Source organism: Lepisma saccharinum, chromosome 2, assembly GCF_977018435.1.
Source record: "Lepisma saccharinum chromosome 2, izLepSacc3.1, whole genome shotgun sequence".
Lineage (NCBI taxonomy): Eukaryota > Metazoa > Arthropoda > Insecta > Zygentoma > Lepismatidae > Lepisma > Lepisma saccharinum.
The window spans coordinates 112,954,212-112,975,055 of record NC_139230.1 but is presented as its reverse complement, the minus strand read 5'-3'; the positions used below and the strand labels follow the sequence as shown (position 1 = coordinate 112,975,055).

Below are 20,844 nucleotides of genomic sequence, written 5' to 3'. Positions count from 1 at the left end.
CAATTATCACGACCAGTGGAACAAATAAATACATTAATAGATAATTGTCTACCATTCATATCCCTGGCCCTTTTTTCAAATTTATCAGTATTCTGAACAGACATTGGATATTCTAAGCCCTTCATTGCTTCATCGAAATTGTGTTCATATTGTTTATAATAAGTTATTCTCTGAGGATTTCTTGAAACTGGATACAAAGCAGCTAAAATACACCACAAAAAGCATTTCTCATCATTATTTTGTATATTAACCACGGCTTTTTTGTTTTTAATATTGGCAGGTAATGGCAGATATGTAGATCCTTGTAATGGGCTGAATTCAGAAATATTAACATATAACTTGTGTGGAGAACTGCATAGGCTCCATCCAGACTCTTTTGCTGCAAATTCAGAGTGTTTAATATTCAATTGATCTATCAAACTGCTTATTATTTTGTCTGAATTTGCATTTGAATATACAGGTACAGTTTCTGTTATGTGGGGCTGTGTAAATTTTGTACCATTTGGTTTCTTATATTGTGTAAACAATTTGAGGGAGAGCTTATAAGAGCCATTTTGTGCATTTAGAATTGCCTGCACATCAGGATTTACACTGTTCAAAAAATTCTTAATACCACATCTTGGCTCTGATACAAACCGATAATCTCTTAATTGGCCATTAAAACTGCTATGGATAGGTGGTGCATAGCGTGGCTGCTTTGCTGCTCTAGCATTAACAGGTGTTTCATGCTTCCTTTTCAGACCAGATGTAGATGGTTGTGGGGGCAATGTTGATGACTGTACATAAGAATTACACTTGTGCCATTTGTAATATGCCTTGCTTAATATTTTATGGCATCTTGGGCACAATTTAGTAGCTTTTCTGCATTTCTTAGAGTCACAAATATGCCGGTGCCTAGACCAATGAGAACTAGATATATTTTTATTACACTGATTGCAATATTTTGATTTGGCATTTTTATTGTTTATTTATATAAAATTTCTTGGTCCAAAAAAAAAAAAGAACTATGCCAAAACAATAACTAGGCTCTGGTGATCCCCAATATAAAATAATTTTGCTCTTTTATGCTGTTGTACAACACTTTTTACCAGGTTTCAGATCTGGGAGCTATCAGTTGTATATCAACTAGCAGTAATTATTCTCAAAATCTCACGTGTGGACATATTATTTTGCCACATGTATTTCAATCTTACACATTTTATCAGGACTCAAACCCGAGCCTCTTGTTTACAAGGCAACAATATTAACACTTTGCAATCAGGGGAGGCTTCACATTTTATCAGGACTCAAACCCAGAGGCCTCCTGATTGCAAGGCAATAAAAACCATGGGGCTATGCACCACACTCTACTGGGTCTCAGAACCCAGGAGCTATGAGCTTTATATAAGTATTTTTGGTTTAGTAATCGAGAGGCTTCTGGGTTTGAGTCGGCCCCCTCTAGAATCAATCTGAGGGGGGGCTCACCATTTCTACACTAAAATTCAAGATTCCTGGGATTTTGACAGAAAAACACACTGTAAACAATAAGATGATATGGGAACTTGGCATAGTCTTAAGTGTAGGCAAATCTGTCTGAGGAGGGTTCTCCTTTTCTACACTTGAATTCAAAATTCTTAAAATTCTGAGCATATCACACTTGAAGAATTAGGGTATAAGCCCCTCTTGGCATAGTTTTAAGTGTAGGCAAATCTGGCTGTTCAATCATTAGCCTCTCCTTTTCTACACTTATAAGTGGTGCTTATCCTATTGTAAATCCTACCGAACAAATTTGGTTCTTCATGCCAATGTCACAGTGAATTACTGTAAACAAAAAAATAAGGAAAATAAAGGATGAATGAAAGAAGGAATCCGTAAAAGAAAAATCGCGGAACTCACGCCCTGAATTAATTTTCAGGTACCAGGGCATAAGAAAATACCTCCGAAAGTATGGTGGTCCCCCCCTTTTTCCTTCTGATAATTCTAAACCCATCAAAATACTCAGTCATCTGTAAAAGTAAAGGTTGAGCAGTGTTCCGCAACCTTCTTGTCCTCGCAGAAAACCACAAATTATCCAGTACTGAACACGGCACATCATAAAATTTATTTATCTAAAAAAAATACATTACGACACTCTTGATATAAATTAAAAGTTTAGGAATGAGTTACAATATAATCAGTTAAAAATACTACTACTACTACTACTACTAATAATAATAATAATAATACAATTCACTGCACTCATAGGTACTTTTGGTATTATTATTATTATTATTATTATTATTATTGAAACGATTCATGCAGCTGATTATATGGATCCGAAACGCCTGTAGATATTATGTATTTGTAAAAACAAACTGACCCTTGCCATCAAGGGGCGTCTTATTTAAGTCATGACAATGACAGAGCGAAAAATACAAACTTAAGAAAACAAATGTGTAAAGTAAAAAGTCAAGTGCTCCCCTGTGCATTGCACCATGCCATGAAGGAGTAAAGTGGGCGTGGAGTTTGGACCCTACACTTTATTGATCACGGTCGAAGGTGGGGGTGAAGTGATCAGCACCACGTCCATGGCCGCCTTCTTTCGCCAAAAGTTTTCTCCAGGTGCCCACTTTATACGACGCTGGGTGGGCGCCAGAACCGCTTGAACAGGTGGAAAATATATAGGTTCTTCCCCGCTGGGGATCGAACCCGGGTCTCTCGCATGGTAGTCAGATTAAATAATTTACATTCAATTTGTTACTACAGACAAAAGTTAGCAGCACACCCGTGACCTTGTGGAGGAACACCGGTTGCGAAACATAGATTTAGATAGAGGGCAATGGCGCCAAATAATAAGAATTAAAAGTATTTCAGAAATCGAATTCCAGAAAGCTGTGGGGTAAAAAGTGACCTTCAGCCAGACACTGTTTCAACCTCTCCTGACGAGCGCCGATACACCTTGTATATCTTGGCCTTTGACCGAGAGGTGATTCTCCGGTACCCACAAGGTCTGCGCGGAAAGAAATCGTGTGTATGCGCTCCCCCTCTCACCGCACAACCACCAGAAACCTCCCCCCTTACTCCACTTCCCCCCGGGTACCGACAAGGGCGATAAAACCAGAGCGTGTGGGTGTGTAACGCAGACGCGATTTTTCTGCCACCTGGTGTGGAAAATAGTAAGCTCATCCCACACGTTGCATTGAAATTTGCCACCCTATGGGGACACGTGAAAAACAAATTTTCCCAAGTAAGGATGCTATCCATCAGGTTCTTGCATGTATTTCCTATTAGGTAATTTCGTTGTCGTTCCTCAAAAATTCAAGGGCAGTGATCCGAGGCTTCTAAATGTATTTTCGTAACGATTTCCTTGTGGGGACCGGATTTTGGTCCCCACAAGTCGGTGCGGTCCCCACAAGGTGGATTCACAACTGACGAGTGTCCCCATAAGGTAGCATCTGCAAAAGCACCCACACACACACACACACACACACACACACACACACACACACACACACACACACACACACACACACACACACACACACAAATGAATGGTGTGGTTATAAATGTCAATAAAATTTTACTTTTCAACTTACGTGGTTGCAACAAACATTGTTAGAGACAGAAACAGTCCCAGTTTTTGATATGTGAGTTAAAATTACAATCCTTTAATGTGGGCTCCCCTGGTCACATGACACACATCAACGTAGTAATCAAACTCGTTCCGGACACGGTGTAACATGTCCACTGTAATGTCCTGCACTGCATGCATTATCCTATCATGAAGTTGGTTGATGGAACTTTGCATTGATTGTGCATAAACCCTGTCTTTAATAAACCTGCATAGAAAGAAATCGCAATGCTTACGATCCAGGGAATGATGGGCCAAGGGAGAATGTGATTTTTTTTTGTGGAAAATCCTTATGTCATGGAGGCCATATTTGGAATCAGTGTATCAAAAATATTGTAATTTTAACTCGCATATCGAAAACTGGGACAGTTTCCGCCTCTAACAGTGTTTGCTGCAACCACGTAAGTTGAAAATAAAATTTTTATTGACATTTATAACCACACCATTCATTTGTGTGTATACCCTGTATATTGCATTTCTCTTTCCATGATTAACAATACTCACTCACACCTGCAGAAAAATAGACTGTACCATCAGAGTCATCTCTATTCTGCAAATGATTCACTATGACCTCTTGGCGTGAAGGTCAGCAGTCAGCTGTGGCTACAGTATTACCTTGAAGTGAAAAATAATTATGTGTTTCAGGGTACACTATGGGATATGGGGTAACGCGCTTGAAATTATGAAATCATACTTATCAAACAGAATGGAATGTGTTGAAATTAGCCATGAAAGAGAAGGAAACAAAAAAAAAAAAATACAAATACACTCTAAAGACATTAACCTTTTGCCACCCAAGCATCTCGAACAAGTTACCCAAATGTAACCATCACTGTCCCAAGCGTCTTGATCGAGACGCTGTGTCAAGGTCGTAGCTTTTACGTTATAACTTTTCTATTTTTGGCTAGAATTTCGATTTTATTTTTTTATATTGTTCCTAACATACACTCTGTTTTGGGAATATGTGAATCCAGGCCACGCATAGAAGGGGAGAAAGAAAGTGGGCGGAGCAAAGCAGTGTGTGCTGCTTCAAAAAGCTGGTAACTGCAGCCGCATTTTACCCTTGCACTTGCGCCTCCTCTCCTACCTGTCGTTGGTTGAGTCCTTTCGACTCACTACTTGCACAGACTTGTTTTCGTTCACTTGTTCCAGAGATTTCCACAGCAGAGAAACTTTTCACAATGAAATAATTAAACATATATCTGGGCTACATGTGCTACTCATTAAGAACTTTGGAATATAAATTTCTAGGTCTGCCCCCTCCAACACATATGCTGCTTTAATTTTTTGGCAGTACGTAGTACTGGAACCTTCTTGCCAAGCCAGTGGGTGGTAAAAAAATTAGATAAATAATGCCGAACTTAAGATAATGTATGATTATACTGTAGTATGTTCAGCAGCTCTGGTTAACTTTACACACCTGATCTTCATAGAAGTTCAGTTCTTTGTGTTCTTATGAAGAGTACCAAAATCATTTCACGGAGAAAAATGTATTATGTGCATAGACATACACACGGCCGTGTCAACCACTTTTATAAATCTTTTTTTCTTACTATGAGGGGCATTGCTTGAATTTTGAAATTTTTGTTCTTGCAACGAACCTGTAACATACTTGTATTTAATTATCAATCCCTTTTGTTTTGTGTTACAAAACTGGGGGGAGGACATTTTACTTTCCCTTGGTAGATGAGGAGGTTTAGGATAGTGCGGGAGCAAAAGTGGCAAAAATTTGGAAGGGGGAGCAACTGGTCCCCATGCCACCCTAATTTCAGCCACTGATCCCTTTTAATAATTATTTCAGTAAAGTGAAATTATACGTATGACCTCTCCCGATAAACCTAGTTTTCAGGATGGGCGTGAACCTCCCCTTCCCCTTCTCTCAATTAAACCAATGAGATATGAATGAAATGTTTTTGTAAGGAAGATTTTTACAGTGTATAACTAAGTACAAACCATTAAATTTCCAACCCATTTTATTTAGTAGTATGCACTATTTCGAGAAAAGACGGTCACGCCTATAGACAAGCACGTAAACCTAAAACAAAGACAAATGGCCTAATCCGTGTACAGTGAACCAGTCGCCTGCACAATCATGTTACAAATCCCAATGAACCATGAATACCCTCTCCTGCGCAGACTTGACTCTCTGCTCCCGCCCGCAGCTGCGATGCACATGGATCCCACCCAGCAAGCAACCGTAGTGTGACGACTCTAGCCTGGTTTTATCCAAGCTGTGCTGATGCATGGAGAGCTGGGTCCCGAGACAAGCCACGGTGATTGAACGGATCTTAAGGGAAACAACCCTAAAAAAAAATCCTGGTCCTCCAAGGTATGGGGGTTGGGCACGAGGCCAGCACCCTAGCACCATAAAAATACTACCCGCTAAAAATTCTCAACAAGGAAAAGCCGGACAGATTCATGGATGCCGAAGAAAGCATGTGAAAAGGACTAGGAATACGTTAAATATAGGAACTTGGAATGTAATGACACTCCTGAAGCCAGGAAAGATGCAAGAATTGTTTGAACAAATAAAGAAAACACAAATTGAAATAGTAGCTTTGCAAGAAACTAGATGGAGTGGATATGGTGTAATAAACAAAAAGGACTATACAGTATTCTATAATGGTGCAAGAGATAAAAGAGGACTGGCTGGTACAGGTTTTATTTTACAAAAAAGAATATAAAGTCACATAATAGGATTTGTACCTTACAACGAAAGATTATGTAAATTGAGAATTAAGGGCAAGTATAACAATATAACACTAATTAACACATATGCACCAACTGAAGATAAAGAAGAAGAAATAAAAGAAAACTTCTATGAAAATATTCAAAATATGATAGACAGTGTTCCAAAAAGTGATATAATGATTATATTATGTGACTTTGATGCAAAGCTGGGAAAATAACAAATATGTAGTAAAATATCAGGTAGGCACACATTGCATGATGTAACAAGTAAGAATGGAGAAATATTGTGTGAATTTGCAGCTGCAAATAACCTCATGGTTATGAGCACTCAATTGCAGCATAAACGAATACATAAAGGAACAGATAGACCATGTCTTGATTAACAGCAGCAAAAATTATCTGATAAATGATGTAAGATCTTTAAGAGGCCCAAATATTGACTCTGACCATATATTGGTGCGAGTAATCCTAAAACAGATTATCTCTACAATGTATAAGTTAAAATCCTCGCCAAATAGCAAATGGGATAAATCAAACCTGCAAAACCCGAATAAAATGAAGGAATATCGAGCAGTATTACATGAAAAATTGAAAAATCTCCAGGGAAGCAAAGATGTTAATGAAGAATGGGTTAACATACAAATTGCGATAAACAAAGCAGCTAAAGAAGTTATACAAAGAGAAAGAAAAATCCCCAGAAATGAATGGTGGGATGAAGATTGCAGAAGGATTATTCAAGAAAAGAACAAAGCAAGAAAGAGAGCAATGCAAATAAAGACCAGGGCCAGCCAAGAATTATATAATATATAAAGGAAAGAAGGTAATAAAATGTGTCAAGAGAAGAAGAAGAAATGGTTGACTGATAAAATAAGACAAATTGAAATGAATTATAAGAAAAATGAGACAAGAAAATTTTTCAAAGAGATACAATCCTTTAAAGAACAGCAAACAGTATCACCAATGATGTGTAGAGATACAGAAGGTAATATCATCTCAGAAAAAGCACTAGTCCTAAATAGATGGAAGGAATACTTTAGAAAGATTCTTAATAATAACGTAACAACAGGCATGCAGGCACCAATAGAACAGAATGACAATAATCAACAAGAACTACATCCTCCATCGTGGAATGAAATAACCCACATAATACAAAATCTAAAAACAAATAAAGCTGCAGGATCAGACAGCATCCCTCCAGAATTAATTAAAAATGGAGGGAGAACATTGAAACAGAAGTTGGACAAGCTGATTTTAAGTGTATGGAATGATGAAAAGTTACCAACTCAGTGGAATGAAGGTATAGTGTGCCCAATTTTCACAAAGGGAGATGGATTAAATTGTTATAATTACAGGCCAATTACACTCCTAAACATTGCATATAAAATACTGGCTATAATACTAAATAAAAGGCTATTGGAAAGCACTGAATACAAATTTGACAAATATCAAATGGGATTCCGAGCCAACAGATCAACTATAGATAATATATTCATAGTAAGACAAATTTTTGAAAAGAGCTATTAACATGATATTGGACTCTACAACTTTTTTATAGATTTTATCCATGCATTTGACTCAGTGCACAGGAACAAAGTAATAGATGCTTTAAAATCATATGAAGTACCATCTAAACTAAGTAGACTAATTATGTTAACCTTAACCAACAATAAAGGAAGAGTCAAAATGAACAGGGAACTGAGTGAAGAATTCAAAGTAGAATGTGGAGTCAAGCAAGGTGATCCCTTATCTGCAACTCTGTTTAGTATAGTGATAGACTTTGTATTGAAACAGATGGAACTGAGAGGAAACATATCAACAAGATTAAAACAATGCATTGCATATGCCGATGACATCCTTATAACAGCAAGGACAAAAAATTCATTAATAGAAACATTTGAACGACTAAAACGTGAAGCTTTGAAAATGGGTCTCGTAACTAATATGAAGAAAACTAAATATCTCAGATGTCTAAAAGGCAAAAGCAGATTACAAGACATAATTATAAATGAAGAGAAATAGAAGAAGTGAGATCTTTCAAATATCTTGGTTCAGTTGTAAATGGCGACAACACAATTGAAGAAGAAATTAGAGAGAGAATTATTCTAGGTAATAAAGCATACTTCGCCAACTTAGCTCTATTTAAGAGCAAACTAATATCTAAATCTGCAAAACTGAGATTTTATTATATTATAAGACCCATAATCACATATGCATGCGAAACTTGGACCCTCAAAGACTCCTGTAAACAGAAACTCTCAATATTCGAAAGGAAAATCTTAAGAAGAATTTATGGACCTCTGAAAGAACCTGATGGAAATTGGAGAATACAAACCAACGAAGAACTCGACAAGTTAATCAGGAATGAAAATATCATAAATTTCATAAAATCACAAAGACTAAGATGGTTTTGACACGTAAATAGAATGTCTGATGAAAGATTAGTAAGAGAAATATATAAATGGAAACCACTTGGGACACGAGCCGTAGGCAGACCAAAGAAACGATGGGAAGATGAAGTAATTCAAGATCTGAAAGACATGAAAGTAAAGAATTGGACGAAGAGCATCCAGGATAGGAAAAAGTGGAGAGATGTTGTTGAGAAGGCCAAAACTTTCAATACATGAAGTTGTAGCACCTCAAGAAGAAGAAAAAGATTTTTACAGTGTATAACTAAGTACAAACCATTAAATTTCCAACCCATTTCATTTAGTAGTATGCACTATTTCGAGAAAAGACGGTCACCCCTATAGACAAGCACGTAAACCTACAACATTGACAAATGGCCTAATCCATGTACAGTGAACCAGTTGCCTGCACAATGGTACCCATGTTACAAATCCCAGTGAACCATGAATAGTCTCTCCTGCGCAGACTTGACTCGCTGCTCCTGCCTGCAGCTACGATGCACGTGGATGCTGCCCAGCAAGCAACCGTAGTGCGACGATGCTAGCCCGGTTTTATCCAAGCTGCGCTGATGCATGGAGAGCTGGGTCCCAAGACAAGCCACAGTGATTGAACGGATCCCGGATTACGGAGTGAGTCATGCCCGCCCACGCAGATCTCTATACACCAAGTTCTGAGTAATAAGTTTTTTTCCAGATTTTCACTTCTTTGAATTTATATTTTAAAGGAGTTTTAGTTTGACTCTTTATTAGTGTTAGGACCCCCCCCCAACCCCTGAAGGCACAGGGGATCCAAACAGTCCCCCTCCCCCATTACCTGTGCTAGTTACACCTATGACATGCATGAGAGGTAGTAGCAACATGCCATCCACTATAATGACTGCCATTATCATGAATGCATTTGGTCCAATAGCAATGGTGACCATCCATTTACTGGTGCTTCTTTACCTTTCTTTCCCTTTGTTTTATGTCTTTGGGGGCGGATTTTTGCATATTTGCATGTTTTCTTCCGTAAGGAAAATGTCTATGCTCTCAATGGATATATCAATTTCACTTGATGTGGATTATTCTGGTAAAGTTTTATAGTGCATATAAATGCATATTTGGGACGTTAGTGCATATTTTAGATTAACATGCATATAATTTGCATATATTGGGAGCAATTTTCATGTAATTGTTCATTTCGAGTTTATCTGCTTCATTGTGTCAGTTCTTTGTGTCAGCATTAAAAAATAGCCTACTTCTGTCTGGTCATGGGCACTAGTTGGGTCAAGGACATTCCAAAACTCATCTCAGTGTTTCAGGTGATCTGGTTGCGAAGATGGAGAAAACAACGACCTTTCAGAGATGTGAGTCACAATTCCAAATTCCAGCGACAACACTGGGGTTGCGTTATTTGAGGATTATCTCTTAATGTGAGATCTCAATAAATCTGTGAGTGTGTGCACTGCAGAAGTGACAATAAATGTCGAAGGAGAGGTGAAGTAACAGCATATTGCTCCAACAGTGGGTAAAAGGTAACGATGTGTTTACCACTGCTGGCAGAGTTATTTACTAGTAGGTATGCTCTGAACATGTAATGCATTTCAAGTATTTAGAGTAGTTTTTGGCAGCTTAAATGGAAATTTGCCGAAATGCAAATTTACCATGCTCAAACAGAGCTTTCATTTTTGGTAACAGAAAACATTTGTTGCCTGCGTAGGCCTGGACACTGTGATTTTTATAAACTTGTTAATTTTTGCAGACAAGGCTGCTGTATAACCTAGTGAAGGATCATTCTTTTATTTGAGTACAAAATAAGGTAATGATGGTCAGATGATGAAGATATGAGCGTATTTTATTCTTACATAATAAAAATACAATAACTTTCAGTGATTATATCTGTCGATGCAGTTCAGTATTCAAAAAACGTACTGGTGAGAATCAAACATTTTTTGGGGGGATTTTTTTCATGAAAGTAGTAGTGATTTGAAGTTGCAATTTTACTATTAAAGTAATTGGAAGGAGAAAGATGGCAGTCCTATAGAGACTGAGATAGCGTCCGTGGATTCATGTACTTATATTTAAAGCCGTTTTTATGGGCTTATAACATGGTCATTGTTTTTTATAAGGAAAATTGTCACAATTATATCTCGTATATAACCTGCAGCACAATTTATGTTAAAAAAATCATGCTTTAATTATTCTTTGGTCTATCATTGTGCATTATTTTCCATTAAATCTCACGCGACAAATATAGTTTGTTCGACTTACATGTTATGGTAGGTGCAAACCACAGATTCATAGTGCAAACGTTTTGCTGCCTGAGTTCAATATCTGTCTACAATCTGTGCGAACTCTATCACCACCAGAATCACACGTTAAATGTAACAATCCAGCATTGCTTCCTTTGAATTGATGGCTAAGGTGATGGATTCACATTCGGAGTGTTTGCAGGTTGAATCCCCACACTAGACCATCCAGACCATTGTGGTATGTCTGTAGTTGTGCCATGTGCAATTTATGATCATGTTGTTAATTTGAATAAAAAATGCAGTTAACCTGTATTTTAAATTAAGTATTAAAAATATGGTAAAATTTCATTGGTAGTTTTGAACGGACAAAGATGAGATTTTTTCTTCCTTTGTCCATCCAATCTCTCTTCGATATTGCTCAAAAGAAAACAGTACCAGGAGAATTTGAGAAAGCTGAGTTGGAGAAGCAGTTAGCAATAGATTCCGGAAACCCAGGTTTGTAGTTCCTGCGATGGGTGAATTCGGTTCTGCAGGGGGAACTTGTCTATTCCACAACTGAAAATTATTTATTCTGAATACAGAAAAAAAAACAATTTCACATCAGGATATCAACACAAGAAATGAAACTAACAAATACTATCCAGTGGCATCTTGTGAAATGAAAAGAACATGTTCAAAATTCAAGGACTTCTTTCTGAAAATCTCAAGAGTCTGCTACCTGGAAATATTGATAAAATAACATCTAGTGTATTGAAATGCTAATCTAACAGAATAAGATACTGGTTAATTCAACGAAAGGAGCATAGCTTTTCCAACAATATATGTATATTATTATAATTGCAATATTGCAGTTTTTGAGCGAGCCTCCAAACAAAGGAATGCATGTAATATAATCATTTTGTTACATGAAACTAAAAACATTTGTAAATTAGTATTTTTTGATGATCCTAAATAGCACTATTTATCACACTTTCATTTTTATAATTGCGTTCAATGAGTTACTGATACATTTACTTTGCATGTAAGGTGTACAGAACCTTAAAATAGGTTGTTTTGAAAATTTTAGTGCATATTTTAAGTGCATATTTTGGCCTTTTCTAGTGCATATTTGCATGCATATTTTGGCCTTTTTAGTGCATATAAATCCGCCCCCTACAACATTAAAAATCTTTGCCAGCTGTCTATTTTTAACCCACTAATGTGCAATATTGTGTACAAATCCTACAACTGTGCAGCACAGTATGTAAAATAAATCAAGCATTTAAATGGTGTATTTCACAAAGTGTTCAGTGTTCCAATTTTATATCTTAATTTTACAAGCAAAGTATTGTTCTGTCAAAGTGATCCCTCGTTTTCTTTCTTTCAGGATTTCATAAAAGAATGCAGTCCACAATTCTTCAAAGTTCTTTGTTCAATGCACAGCTCATACTCGGAAATAAAAGATATGTTATTGTACTTACATCCTAAGTCTGTGAAAGCAAATGTAGTAAACGAAGACCAAAGTGAAGGAGAGGTGAGCTTTAGCTTTTACTGTTTATATAAAGTATAATCTGACAACTTGTTGCAGCACTTTTGCTAACACATCCTTCCTCAATGAAGTGTAAATGGTTACTGTTTTTGATGAATATGACTGGAGCATGTCAGGTTATCACAGTAATTGGGAGTTTGATTTGATTTTTAAGTTAAATGTAAAATGAAGTTATGCCTCTTAGAAGTAATATTTCCTACAAGTCAAATTGTGTGTTGATTGTAGGATACGTTTTAGCATCAATTCAACCCTTCTGCTTATTAATTGTGCCCACTTCCATATATAACAGTTAATGTTAGATTAATTGATTGGTTGAATTTGCTTTATTTTACTTCACTTGGCTGCCACTCTTGGTTAATTGCAAAGAGGAGGATGAAAGGTGATAAGATGAAATTTATGAAAGGACAGTCACAAATACACATGTGCAGCACAGGGCATAAGTTCCACTGAGGATTATATTGGCCGATATGTTCATTATTACATGTGAGTATCTCCATCTGCATTCTTGGACTGACTTAGATTGTTTTACTGAATTGTAAATAGCAGAATATTAATGTATTTTCCACTGGTAATGCACTGAAGCATCATATCCCAAGATCAAACATAATTTCTGCTCTTTGGTAATTTTTTGAATAAGTATCTATGCTACTTTAAATGACTTTTTAAGTGAGTACTTTGTGTTTGCAGAACTATGAACATATTTTCCTCGACCCCACAATATAAGTGCTGAAATCTGACCTGTGCATGTGTAAATTTGTTTCTTGTTTATTTCACATTATTTTCTATCTCTTTACGTTAATCTCAACCTTGAGTAGACTGGTCCTTAGATAATATGTATGAAAGAATAAACAAAGGGGTCCAAGGGAGTGTGAAGCGAATATATGCTACCCTACAAGAGGGAGCACGTAGCCTCTCCACTCCAACTCCACTCTCACCTTCAAGCTGGTGGACCCTGTTAAGCTGAGCAACCCAGCCCAAGGTTGAGGTAACCAATCCCTTCTGCAGACTGGGTCAGCGAATTGACGAGAGAAACCTTGACTAAACCTGTCAGGATGGTGTGAATCGGCAGCAGGATTCACATCTGGGTAGGCGGTGGAAATCTCAAGTAGAAGAACGGCGGCGCCCAATGTACAGTGAGGATACCTACAGCGAGGGAAGGAGAATCTCTCAAGTCATGGTGAAGGCAATCTCCTATAAGTCGGGTCTCCAAAATTAAGCCCCCTGGTCCTCCAGGTTGGGGGTTAGTCGTGGGGCCAACCCCCCGACACAGTAAAAATAGCCTTGTTCAGAGACCAATCATCGAGCCTCGGAATAGCAAGTCCAAACAAAGACGACAATGGCAAAGGAAAATGGATTATGGTATGGGCACATGGAATGTTAGATCACTATTGAGAGTGGGAGCACTGGCAGCAGTGGTGATGCAGATAATGGAATATAAATTAGATGTGATTGCAATACAAGAAACATGATGGAAAGACAATCAAATATGGGATACAAAAAAGCACACAATCTTCAGTAGTGGAAGACAAAAAGATCAAAAAGATGGAGGAGTAGCATTCATAGTAAGCAAAAAACTAAAACAGATAATACGAGGGAGGATCAAATGAAAACCTTAAAAGTGCAATAAATGCTAGAATGTAACAATGAAAAGGAAATCGTACCACTTATTTTTCAACGTAGTCCCCTTGACGTTCAATGCAAGTATTCCACCGTTTCGGAAGTGCATGGATACCACGGTAGAAGAATTCTTTTGATCGAGATTGTAGCCACTCGTGCACCGCATTTTTCACCTCTTCATCACTATTGAAATGTTTGCCGCCCATCGCTTCTTTGAGTGGTCCAAACAAATTAAAGTCACTGGGGGCAAGGTCTGGTGAATAGGGTGGATGAATGAGACACTCAAATTTGATGTCATCGATAGTCTCAACGGTCAAACGGGCAGTATGCAGTACTCCTGAGGACAAAAGTCCTCGCCATTTACACCTGATTGCAGGGCGAAGTTCATTTTTCAGCATGTTTGAATACGAGGCACTGGTTACTGTCACTCCTTTGTCCATGTACTGTTCCAAAATTATTCCCTTAGAATCCCAGAAGAGAGTGAGCATGACCTTTCCTGCTGATGGTTGAGTGCGGAATTTTTTTGGTTTCGGCGAAGAGCTATGCCGCCATTCCTTGCTCGCTTTCTTGGTTTCTGGTTGATGATAGTGAACCCAGGTCTCATCGCCTGTAACAATCCTGTCCAGAAATGCATCAACCTTTGACGTTGAAACGACGCAAAAGTTCTTCACAGGCGTCGACGCGACGATCTTTCAATTCAGCGGTCAACTGACGTGGGACCCATCTTGCTGATACCTTATTGAAATTCGGAACATTATGCACAATGTGTTGAGCTGAACCAAAGCTCATATTCAATATTGTTGCAATTTCTTTCAGGGTAATACGCCTGTTATCCTTTACAAGCTGTTCCACTAGCGCAATGTTGTCATTGGTCACTATGCGGTGAGCCTGTCCCGGTCGAGGAGCATCCTCCACAGATGTTACGCCACTTTTAAACTTCCTACACCACTTGTATACTTGCTGCAGGGACAAACACGAATCACCATACTTTGCTGCCATCCTGCGGTGAATTTCAATTGGTTTCACACCTTCACTACTCAAAAACCGGATCACCGAACGCTGTTCTAATGCGGTGCATGTGGACAGTGGGGTGGCCATCTTGAAACTGCTCCTGTGCTGGCGCTTGTTTGACTAGACTCTTCTGCCACCTACTGAAGAAAGAGAATACTGTTAGAAACAATATTGCCAACTTTCATAGCAATACCACAACATTTGAAATTTATAATAAACTTTTAAGGTTTTCATTTGATCCTCCCTCGTATTAGGTTCTGAACCGGTAAATAATAGAATATGTGTACTAAGACTAAAAACAACTTTCTTCAACATATCTATAATTAACATTCATGCACCAACAGAAGAGAAGAATGAGTAAATAAAGAATCGTTCTATCAAGAATTGGAGAGAACATATGATAAAATACCATCAAATGATATCAAAATGATCATAGGTGATGCTAATGCAAAAATTGGAAAAGAGGAAATGTACAGAGGAACAATAGGAAAATGGAGCATACATAAAGAATCGAATGATAATGGAAACCGACTGATAGATTTTGCAGCCAGCAAAAACATGAGAATTGTATCAACATGTTTCCCACATAAAACAATACATTTGGGGACATGGATGTCACCGGACAAGAGAACGGTTTACCAAATAGATCATGCATTGATAGAAAAAGAGAGCTGCATCCAGTATAATGGATGTAAGGCCATACAGAGGAGCTAGTTGCTCGACGGATCATTTCCTAGTAAAAACAAAATTTAGGGCAAAGATAAGGAAGATCAGTAAATCTCAGAAACAGAAAGACATAAAACTAAATTTAGGAAAATTAAAAGATGATTTATTTGATCATCTTTTAATTTTTCTAAATTTAGTTTTATGTCTTTCTGTTTCTGAGATTTACTGATCTTCCTTATCTTTGCCCTAAAAAGAAAAATAACAAAAATTGGAGAAAAATGAACAATGAAAGGATAGTGCGGCAGAAGAGATTGAAGAAAATTGGAAACATATAAGAAACAGCATCCAAGAAGCAGCAACAGAAATACTGGGATAAAGACCAAAAGGAAACAGAAACCCATGGTTTGATGAACAATGCTAGCATGCAATTAAAAACAGGAATGAAAAGTATAAACAGTACATTAGTAGACCAACTAGACAGAGGAAATCAGAATATGATGAAGCAAGAAGAAGAGCAGATAAAATATGCCGGAACAAAAAGAGAAAATATTTGAGTGAGAAGATAACACAAATAAAAAAAGACTGGGAAGAAAATAATCTGAGAACAGCATATAAGGAAATTGAAAATATTAAAGAAGGATATAAACCAAATACCAACCTAATACAAGATGAGGAGGGCAAAGTACAACGGTCGTTCAAGGTTGACCGGGATTTTTGTACGTAAAAAATCGATGAATAGCCGGATCATGATGAAACGTGCGGGTGATGTAATGTATTCCTTTGCGAGTAACTAGCGCCTGGCATGACATATTTCGCGCATGCGCAGCAGTTGCAGTGAACATGGCGGCAAGCAGTGTGTCTGTAGCTGTAGAGCAGTGGTGTGTAATCAAATTTCTCGTGAAGGAGAAAGTGAAACCAGCTGAGATTTTCAGATGATTGCAAGCACAGTATGGTGAACAAACGATGTCGCGGACAAGAGTGTATGAATGGTGTGAGCAGTTTCGCGAAGGACGGGAGCTGGTGACAAATGAAGCGCATGGACACATTCGCCCGACTGCAGTCACACCAGTGAATATCGCACGTGTTGAGCAAATGATTCTTGAGAACCGGCGAGTAACAGTGCGGGATATTGCTGCCGAGGTGAATATCAGTGTCGGGAGTGTTGAGACAATCATTCACGACCACTTACGCTTCCGCAAAATCTGTGCAAGGTGGGTTCCCCGCCAGCTGACATTCGATCAGAAGTGGACACGCAGGACAGTCTGTGAACAGCTTCTGAATCGGTTTCGAGCAGAAGGTAATGAATTGTTGCAATCCATCATCACGTGTGATGAAACATGGTTGCACAATTCAACCCCAGAGACCAAACGACGCAGCATGGAGTGGCGGCATAAAGGTTCCCCACCCCCCAAGAAAAGCAAAATGCAGCCGTCCGCTGGAAAGATCATGGCAAGTGTCTTCTGGGACATGAAGGGCGTTATCCATGTGGATTTTCTGGACAAAGGAAGCACGATTAATGCCCAGTATTACTCCACATTGTTGAGTGGTGCTGTACGAAAGTCCATTCGCAAGAAAAGACCTGGGATGTTGTCTGGAAATGTCATTCTTCTCCATGACAATGCCCGCCCTCACACGGCCAATGTGACAACAACAACTCTGGCTGACATGCGCTGGGAAGTTCTGCCCAATTCCCCCTACAGTCCGGATTTAGCCCCCTGTGATTATCATTTGTTTGCACCCCTTAAAGACCATCTGGGAGGGAAGAAATTCACGACAGACGAAGCACTGCGGAGCGATGTCCTCCAGTGGCTACGACAACAACCAAGTTCTTTCCAAGTTCTTTCTACGCCAAAGGAATTCGGGAGCTGCCAGAACGATGGCAACGGTGCCTCGGCGTGCACGGAGAATACTTTGAAAAACTAACATAGTTTGGTGTTTCTTCTGCTACCTATTTCCTCTGCAGAAATAAAAGTCCCGGTCAACCTTGAACGACCCTTGTAGTTGGAAGTATAGAAGGAATAAACAAGAGATGGAAGGAATATTTTGAGGAAATGTTGAACGTAGAAGAAAAAGGAAAAGAGGACAATGAAGGCAAAGAAGATGATAGAGACGTAGATATAGACTATGAGAGTGAGGAAAATATCAACATCAATATAGACACACCTACACTAGAAGAAACTAAAGAAGTTATAAGGGGACTAAAAAATTGGAAAGCCCCAGGTGCGGATAGAATAACAAATGAAGTAATAAAGCAAGGAGGAGAGGAACTTGCAACAAGTTTACATAAATTTATAGTAAAGATATGGGAAGAAGAATATATGCCAGAGGAATGGAATAGCAGCTGGATAGTACCCATACACAAAAACGGAAGTAAACTGGAATGTAACAAGTATAGAGGAATATCTTTACTGTGTACAGTATACAAGATATTTACTTGTCTGTTAAAAGACAAACTAAACCCACTTATAGAGAATATACTTGGAGAATATCAAGGAGGATTCAGGAAAGGAAAAAAAAACTACAGTAAACCAGATATATAGAGTTAGGCAAATAATGGAAGCCTTCTGGCAGAATAATCTAGAATTAACACAAATATTAATTGACTTTCAGAAAGCTTATGATAGCATATTCAGGAACAAGATCTACGAAATCATGTCACACTTTAAAATACTACAAAAGCTTATAAGACTTACGAGAATGACGATGGTACACACAAAGGCCAAGTAAAATTATTGCATGGAACAACAGACGATTTTGCAGTTAAAGTAGGGCTAAAACAAGGAGATGGACTTGCACCTATTCTCTTCAACATGGTATTGGAGTACGTAATAAGGAAAATACCAGTAAATGCAAATACAACATTGGAGCACAAAGTGGTACAAATAGTAGGAGATGCAGACGACCTGAACATCATGAGTCGAACACAAAAATAAGCAATAGAAATATTCCAAGAATTAGAGAAGAACGCAAAGGAAGTTCACCTGCACATAAATCCCAATAAAACTAAAGCAATGATTACAACAAAAAGGAAGAGAAGGAAGCCAAAGGAACTAATAAGTAATTCTCAAAAAATAGAAGTGGTTACACAATTCAAATATTTAGGGGCCTGGATTACAGAAAACAATGAGGAAATGGAAGATATAAGGAAGAAAATCCATCAAGCCAGTAAAGTATATTACTCCTTGATATCAATTTTAAAATCAAAAGAGATACATTATAAAAGGAAAATAACACTCTATAAAGTATATGATAAGACCAGTAATATGGTATGGCAGTGAAACCTGGACCCTAAATAAACAAGCCACAAACATCATCAACTCCTTTGAAAGAAAAGTATTAAGAAGGATTTTAGGTCCTGTGAATGAAAAGGGATGGTGGAGAATAAGATATAATCAAGAAATTTATAGAATATATAATGAAATAGATCTGGCGACCACCATCAGAATAAAAATACTAGAATGGGCAGGACACATAATCCGGATGGAAGATCAACACATACCCAAAAGAATAATGCAAGAAAGAATTGAAGGAAGAAGGTCTGTAGGGAGACCCAGGGACCGCTGGCAGGAGGCGATGATCACAGAGGCTAAGGCCCGATTCAGGGCTGTGACGCCATGAGAAGAAGAAGAATAAACAAAGGAATGCCCATATCTGACCTGGCTTTGAACCCAGAACATTCAAGTTGAATGTTCAACCACTGAGACTGCTTGCCGTACATGTTGGCTTAGTGGCTGAGTCCTAGCCAGGACATAAGCATTCCTTTGTTCTTTCATATATCCTCTAATCATCATTCTTGCAGTTAACCTAATAAATAGGAAGCAGTGTAATCTAGCCAAATATAAATATTGTCACATGACATTTCTGACATTATTAGACATTATACAAAATAATAACTCTAATGTTATTATAGTTTATTGAGTATATTTATCTTTATTCAGCTGTCTGTTTATAATTTATTCTCCTAAGAATATTGTAAAATGCCTAGAACGTTCTTTTCTTATTTCTTTAATTACAAACTTAAACTTAACCTCAATCACATGAAATATTTTTTTCAGATTTTAATCACTATCTTTAAAATTAATATCACTTGATGGAAAATAAAAAAAAACATTTTTTTAGTCAAACATGCAATATATTCATATTGAGATTGTTAACATAAGATAATTTTATGTGGATATATAATTACAATCAGGTATGATTAATGCATTTTCAGAAATCAGGAAAATAGTTTATCAATGCTGCAATGCATTTGTATATGGTTATATTTTACATCATTTCTTTATCTGTAGGTTAATTGTAATGATGATGATAGTTGGTGATTTAATGAACCAAATGATAGAACAGAAAAAAAATATGAAAAAGCTTTGTCTTTCTCTGGCTTTATAGAACCCTTCCAGCCCTCCCTTCTACTCACATTACAACTTCCACACCACCCACCAAACTCACCCTCATATGCCCTACCGCTTACAGTTTTCGACAAGCCTGGTGAGAGAACAAAGTTTTTCTGTATCAAATATATTTTCAATCTGGACCTGGAAAATTTTCAGGTCTACTACTCACTTCTGTTTCTGCCATATTTTTCTTTCCTATATCTGAAGATGTGGCTCATGGCTGTGAATTTTTTGAAAAAAATCCAGTGTCTGGTTTATTTATTTATTTGTTTCAATTCCATAGACCCATTTAGTATTGGCATGGAAAACGCCAAGTAATATAAACTACTTACATATTGATTACAGTTATTTTCAGTGTGTGTGTGTGGCAAGGGGGGGGGGGGTTGTCACCAATTCAGAAATGCCATGGCATCAGGTCAGATCTGTAGGTCACATAACATGGTTGTGATTGGATGAGAGTTTGAAGAACCTTCTATTTCCACTACTACTGTCTAAAGCTCTTTAAATACCCAACATTGTTCAGAACACTTTTCAAATGATATTTAATGCATTTTATGTTACCTCCAAATTCTACCAAGCTAATGTGAAGAAGGGGATTAAAGTTCCACTTGACTCCCTCATTTGTTAGGAAGTTCTGCACAACTTCTCTATGATTTGATTAATAATAAGTTGACTGATTTGGTCATGAGAAATATATTCTAATCCTTTTGAGTCT

At 37.7% G+C, this 20,844-nt stretch overlaps 1 protein-coding gene across 1 annotated transcript in view; it reads left to right on the top strand.

The window, feature by feature from the left end:
• The window catches only part of LOC145984118 (protein artemis-like), a 173,923-nt gene that overhangs the window by 116,938 nt on the left and 36,141 nt on the right, over positions 1-20,844 (top strand). The window contains exon 6 of the mRNA XM_083117552.1: positions 12,283-12,429. Coding sequence (XP_082973678.1) covers positions 12,283-12,429 — 147 coding nt within the window. The remainder of the gene's footprint in view (positions 1-12,282; positions 12,430-20,844) is intronic.